The 6,000-nt window shown below is 51.4% G+C and overlaps 1 protein-coding gene across 2 annotated transcripts in view; it reads left to right on the forward strand.

Annotated features, from left to right (window-relative positions):
- SNTA1 (syntrophin alpha 1) overlaps positions 1-5,338 on the forward strand; it is a 28,830-nt gene extending 23,492 nt beyond the window's left edge. The window contains exons 5-8 of one of the 2 annotated variants that reach the window (XM_081256966.1): positions 9-139; positions 2,351-2,547; positions 3,258-3,445; positions 3,530-5,338. In XM_081256966.1, the coding sequence (XP_081113092.1) occupies positions 9-139; positions 2,351-2,547; positions 3,258-3,445; positions 3,530-3,622 (609 nt within the window). In that variant the 3' untranslated portion in view covers positions 3,623-5,338. Of the gene's footprint in view, positions 1-8; positions 140-2,350; positions 2,548-2,835; positions 3,446-3,529 lie in introns of those variants that run through there. The other variant, XM_081256967.1, reaches the window with a different exon arrangement.
- Positions 5,339-6,000: the final 662 nt, after the last annotated feature.

Raw genomic sequence — 6,000 nt, forward strand, 5'->3', positions numbered from 1 at the left:
CCCTGCAGCTGCCCAGTGGGGGCACAGCACCCACCGTGGCCCTGCTGACCGAAAAGGAGCTGCTCCTCTACTGCTGTCTCCCCCAGACCCGTGAGGCCCTGAGCCGGCCGGCCCGTACTGCCCCGCTCATCACCACCAGGTATCCGCGGACAGGCAGGGCTGTGTGTCCCACCCAGAGCTTGGGGGGTGATGCTCTAGATGGACCTCAGAAGCTGGGGACTCCAGCCCCATCCTGCCCTGAGTTATTCCCCAGGTGGCCTGAAGCGAGTCTCTGCCTTGTCTGGGCCCTGGTTTCCTCATCTGTAAAATGGGGGCTTGGAACAGAAGGATATGAGGTCCCACCAGTCACTCATTCATTGATGCCTACTCTGCCCAACCTTGTGCTGTGTGGTTCGGGAGACAGAGAGCCCCCAGAGGCTCTGCCCTCAGGGAGTCCCCAGCCTGGCAGGGGAGACTGACCCGGGAACAGCCTTTAGGATGCAGAGTTGTAGGGACCACTTAACTCTACCTGGCCTGGTGGGGGAAGTCTTCGTGCAGAAGGTGACATTTGAGCTGGACTTTGACAGATGAGTAGAAGTTTGCTATTTAAGAAAGGCTGGAAAAGCATCTCACACAGAGGGAACAACATAGTCAAAGGTACAGAGGCATGAAGGGCTCTTGCATGTTCATGGAGCCGTGAGTGTGCTATAACAGTTTGTAGACTCTCTGCAGGAAAGGGAGAGAAATGAGGCAGGGAGTTGGCAGGGCCTGATCTTGCGGAGCCTCTATTGGCTGGTTAAGGAATGTTAGCCATATCTTAAGAGCTAGGGCAGAGTTGAAGAGTTTTAGCCTGGGAGTGAGGTGGCTCTTTGGGTTGCGTTTTGTGTGTGTGTGTGTGTGGTATGCGGGCCTCTCACTGTTGTGGTCTCTCCCGTTGTGGAGCACAGGCTCCGGATGCGCAGGCTCAGCGGCCATGGCTCACAGGCCTAGCCGCTCCGCCGCACGTGGGATCCTCCAGGACCGGGGCACGAACCCGTGTCCCGTGCATTGGCAGGCGGACTCCCAACCCCTGCGCCACCAGGGAAGCCCTGGGTTGTGTTTTAAAAGAATCCATGTTGCTGCCACCTGGATAATACGCTGGAGGCGGGGGATGGGAGCAGTCATGCAGGAGAGCTGGTGGAGGTGGGTGGAGGCAGCAGATGGAGAAGAAAGGCCGCATTTGCATTGGAAAACACATGGGTGGTAAAATTAACCAGGCTTAGTACTCACCAGATGGGGAGGGTGGGGGAGGTGTCCGGATGAATGGATGAACGGGAGGTTTGGAGCTTGTGTCTGGGGGAGCAGTGGGACTGGGGGTGGGAGTGCAAAGGAGGAGGTCAGAGCCAGACGCTGAGTTGAGTCCAGAGTGTGCGAGGGACAGGTAGGGAGCTTGGGTAGGAAACTTGGAGACTTGTGGGTCTGTAGTTTAGGGCTGCAAAGTAGGGGACTACAGACCCACAAGTCTCCAAGTATCAGAAGCAGCTCCAAGGGGGAATGAAGCTACGAGAGAAAGTATGTGGAGTGAGGAGCAAAGTGGGCTAAAGGACAGAACTCTGGGGTCTGCTGCCCAGAGAGGGGCATTGAACTGCCCAAGGTTACACAGCAAGTGAGAGTCAAGCTGCGGGGTCTGGGCCCTTGTTGGACATGTCTCCTCACTCTGGGCTGGGCTCTGGTGTACGTGTCAGGAGCCTGCTGCCTACTAGGGATAAGCAGGTCATGAATTGCCTGCCTAATTAAGTGATTCATTAATTCAGGTCACATATGTTTACTGAGCACCTACTATATGCCAGGCATTGTTTTACTTGCTGGGAATATAGTGGCGAACAATTAGACAAAAATTTGTACCCTAGATGATATTCTGGAGAAAAAGACAAAAGCCAGCCGAAACAGTGAAAAGTAATTATAACTTCTGGTACCATAAAGAAAAGGAAGGCTAGTGAGTGATAGGGAGGGGTGCCGTTTTAGACAGAGAGGTCAGGGAAGGCTTCTCAGAGGAGATGGCACTTGAGCAAAGGTCTGAAGGAAGTGAGGGAGAGAGCAATGCAGATAATCAGGGAAGAGTGTGCTCGGCAGAGGGGACAGCAGAGGTGCTGAGGCAGGAGTGTGCTTGGCGTGTCTGAAGACACCAGAACGGTTGGAGCCGAGGGGGCAAGGGGAAGGGTGGCAGGAGATGGTCTCCTGTGAGTCAATCAGTGGCTGTCTGGAAGTCCTGTCCCCACATTAGGTGGTAAAGGAGTCGCAGGGTCCCTTCCCAGGTAACCACCCTTGTGGCCCAGAGCTACCTCCCTGCTGCCTGAGGCCTCATGCTTAGCCCTCTGCCCCCTGCCCCCAGGCTGGTGCACTCAGGCCCCTCCAAGGGCTCCTTGTCCTACGATGCAGAGCTCTCTTTTGCCCTGCGCACGGGTACGCGCCACGGTGTGGACACTCACCTGTTCAGCGTGGAGTCACCGCAGGAGCTGGCTGCCTGGACCCGCCAGTTGGTGGATGGCTGTCACCGGGCTGCTGAGGGTGTGCAGGAGGTGTCGACAGGTGGGCTGGGTGGATCTGGGAGTGCCTTTCTGGTAACGAGCCTCTTATCCCCAGGGGTATTCAAGTTTCCTTCTTTAGGGTGCTTCAGGAGGGGAAGAGAGAGTGGGATTTGGGGTCTCTGAGGGCCCTCTGTTTTGGATGTGCAGGTGCCCTGGTAGGTAGTGAGACTCTTTTCCCAGGGGTTTTCTTGTGCCGGCTTTTGACTCTGCTGGTGAGGATATGAGAGATGGCACTTGGAGTAGGGTTGCCAGAAAAAATACAGGACACTCACTTAGATTTGAATTTCAGGTAAAACAACAAATAATTTTTTGGTCTAAGTATGTCCAAATGATCCATCGCTTATCTGAAATTCACACTTAACTGGGTAAGTCTACAGGCCTCTAAGGTCTCCGAAGGCCATGCTTGGTGGGTCTGCTGATGCCTTTATAGGGAGTGGGCCTCCTGTCCAAAGCAGAGTTGAAGCTCCCCCTTTCCACCTTTGCTGCTGGCAGTGGGACTGGAAGTGGGGTATAGGTTTTCTGCCTGCTCATCCTTCTGTATTTCAGAGTGTGGGTGACTCTATACAGGGTGGGTGTACAAATGGCATTGACAGTGAGCCTCCCACCTCCAGTGGCATTCAAGTTCCGCTTTTGGAGCTACCAGTGGGGATTGGAGGTAGGGCTTGTGGTCTCTGAGGTGTCGCTGTGCCCGTGCCCACACCCTCCCCACAGCCTGCACGTGGAACGGCCGTCCCTGCAGCCTGTCTGTGCATATTGACAAAGGCTTCACACTGTGGGCGGCCGAGCCAGGTGCGGCCCAAGTTGTGCTGCTCCGACAACCCTTTGAGAAGCTGCAGATGTCCTCGGACGATGGTGCCAGTCTCCTTTTCCTGGACTTCGGGGGCGCTGAAGGAGAGATTGTGAGTGGAGGGGCTGGGGGGTGATGCTGTCCTGGGGCCCAGGCTGGATGGGGCTCCTGACCCTTCTCTCCGTCCACCCTGCAGCAGCTGGACCTGCATTCATGCCCCAAAACAATGGTCTTCATCATCCACTCCTTCCTCTCGGCCAAAGTCACCCGTCTGGGGCTCTTAGCCTAGAGGTCGTCAGATGCATTAGCCCTGAAGAGGGGGTGTCCACCACACGGCCTGACCTGGCCCTCCGCTGATTGCCTGCTTACCACTGGGCTGAGGGAAGGGAGAGGAAAGGAACAAGGAGGCAGAGACCCAGCCCCTGAGAGAGGCTGGGACCCAGACTGAGGGCACAGTGGATCCTGCCAGTGATGTGGTAGCCTCCCTGCTGCTCCCCCCACCCACACCAGTGCCTTTTGTGGAGAGATATTTTGTGTACGCAGAAGCCATTCCGAGCCCGGGACCTGCCCCTCTGGGGATCTTGACCCTAGCTGACAACTGCCAGGCCTCCTAGGGGCCCCTAAACTGTCCCCAGAGGCCCCACCTGAAGCTGGAGTTCCCTGGGGTCTGTGTCAAGAGAAAGAGGAGGAGCCTTTCTGTTCGTTTCTCCCATCAGCTCTACCACCTTGAGGCATCTGGTTTTTCTCTTCATCCTCTCTCTCTCATCCTTAGTCTCGGATAAATAAACAGCCTGTGAGTACATAGGCAGCCTGGCCCAGTGTCTGTGGTTTGTACCTTGGCCTGTGGGTGCTGTAGCGGCCCCTGTAGTCACAAGAGGGACCAGACCCAGGACTGGAGCCCCTTTCCCTAGAGAAGAGCAGACCTTTAACCACAGGGCCAAAAAAAGAATCTATTGGTTATCTACTGTTGCATAACAAATTACCCTCAAATTTCACAGCTTAAAACAGTGAACATTCTCTTTCAAGTTCTGTGGATTAGGAATTTGAGAGGGGCTAAGCTGGGTTGTTCTTGTCTCAGGGTCTTTCATGAGGTTATAGTCAAGGTGTCTGCTGCACTCATCTGAAGGCTTGACTGGGGCTAGAGGATCTGTTTCCAATATTTTTCACTTATGGATGTTGGCAGGAGGCCCTAGTTCCTCACCACATGGGCCTAATTATAGGGCTGCTTGAGTGTGCTCATGACAAGGAGGTTGGCTTCCCCCAGAGTGACACAGAAGAGAGACCCAAGAGGGGTCCACAATGCCTCTTATCACCCAGTCTTGTATGTCACATACTGTCACATTTGCTTTATTCTATTCATTAGAATAAATGAATAGAGTCACTAATCCCAGCCCACACTCAAGGGGAGGGGAATTAGGCTTCACCTCTTGAAGAAAGGAATGTCAAAGAATTTGTGGACCCATTTTATTTATTTAAACATTTTTTTTGTGGACCTATTTTAAAACCGTCATAGAGAGCCTCTCGCTCCTTTCCTGCAGAAGGGAGGACGCTTGGAGTATGCTTCGTGGAATGTTTCTTCGGAATCTATACCATGCAGCTGGCTGCAAATGAGCCCCAGTTTCTTGCGTTGTCCAGAAAATTACCATGATGACAGTAACGATAGCTTACATTTAGAGAGTGCTTGCTATGTGCTAGGCACTGTACATACATTTCCTCATTGGATCCTCACCACACATCTATGTTGATAGGCACGGCAGTCTCCATTACACAGGTAAGAAAACTGGGGCTCAGAACAGGAGAGTGACTTGCCCGAAGTCACACAGCTCTGAAATGTCTGAGCTTGATTCAAACTAGGTTTTTCTGACTTCAGAGCCCTTGTTCACCTTAGAGACTTTCTGGCCCTGCACCATCCACTAGAAATATAATGCAAGCCACATTTGTAATTACCAATTTTCTAGTAGCCATATTTTTAAAAGTAAGAAAAAATAGATGAAAATAATTTTAATAATAAATTTTATTTAACCCAGTAGATCCAAAATGTTATCACTTCAACACATATTATAAAAATTCATTAATGAAATGTTTTACATTCTTTTTCTCATACTGTCTTTGAAATCTGGTGTGTATTTTATACCTACAGCACATCTCTATTCAGATACCAAATTTTCATTGGAAACCTTTGATTGGTATTTAGATTTCATAAAGTTTCCAGTTGAAAAAATTAGATTCGCATCATCAAGTATTTCCAAATGTACTAAAGTTTTCCAATAACTGAATTATCAGTTTTTAAATTAAAATTCATTAAAATGGAATTAAATTCAGTTCCTCACTCACACTGCTTGCATATCACATGCTCAGTAGCCACATGTGGTTAGTAGCTACTGCATTAGACTAAGCAGTTCTAATCAGGTCCCACACGAAACTGAGGCCCACATAGGTTCACGTAACAAGCCAGAGCCAGAGCTTGTTCTAGAAACCTGGGGAAATGCAGGTAAGCAGAGATATTCCAGCTTTGCCCACCTCAATCTGCCCACCCATTCGTCAATCCACTGTTCATTTGAGAAATACATAGTACACACCTACTTTGTGCTAATCCTTGGGTCCAGGAGCCAATTTGCTGGGAGCAAGACTGACAGGCCCCCTTGCACAGGGGAAAGAAATTCAGCA

The sequence above is a fragment of the Mesoplodon bidens genome (genome assembly GCF_964165515.1).
Source record: "Mesoplodon bidens genome assembly, chromosome: 15".
Taxonomy (NCBI): Eukaryota; Metazoa; Chordata; class Mammalia; order Artiodactyla; family Ziphiidae; genus Mesoplodon; species Mesoplodon bidens.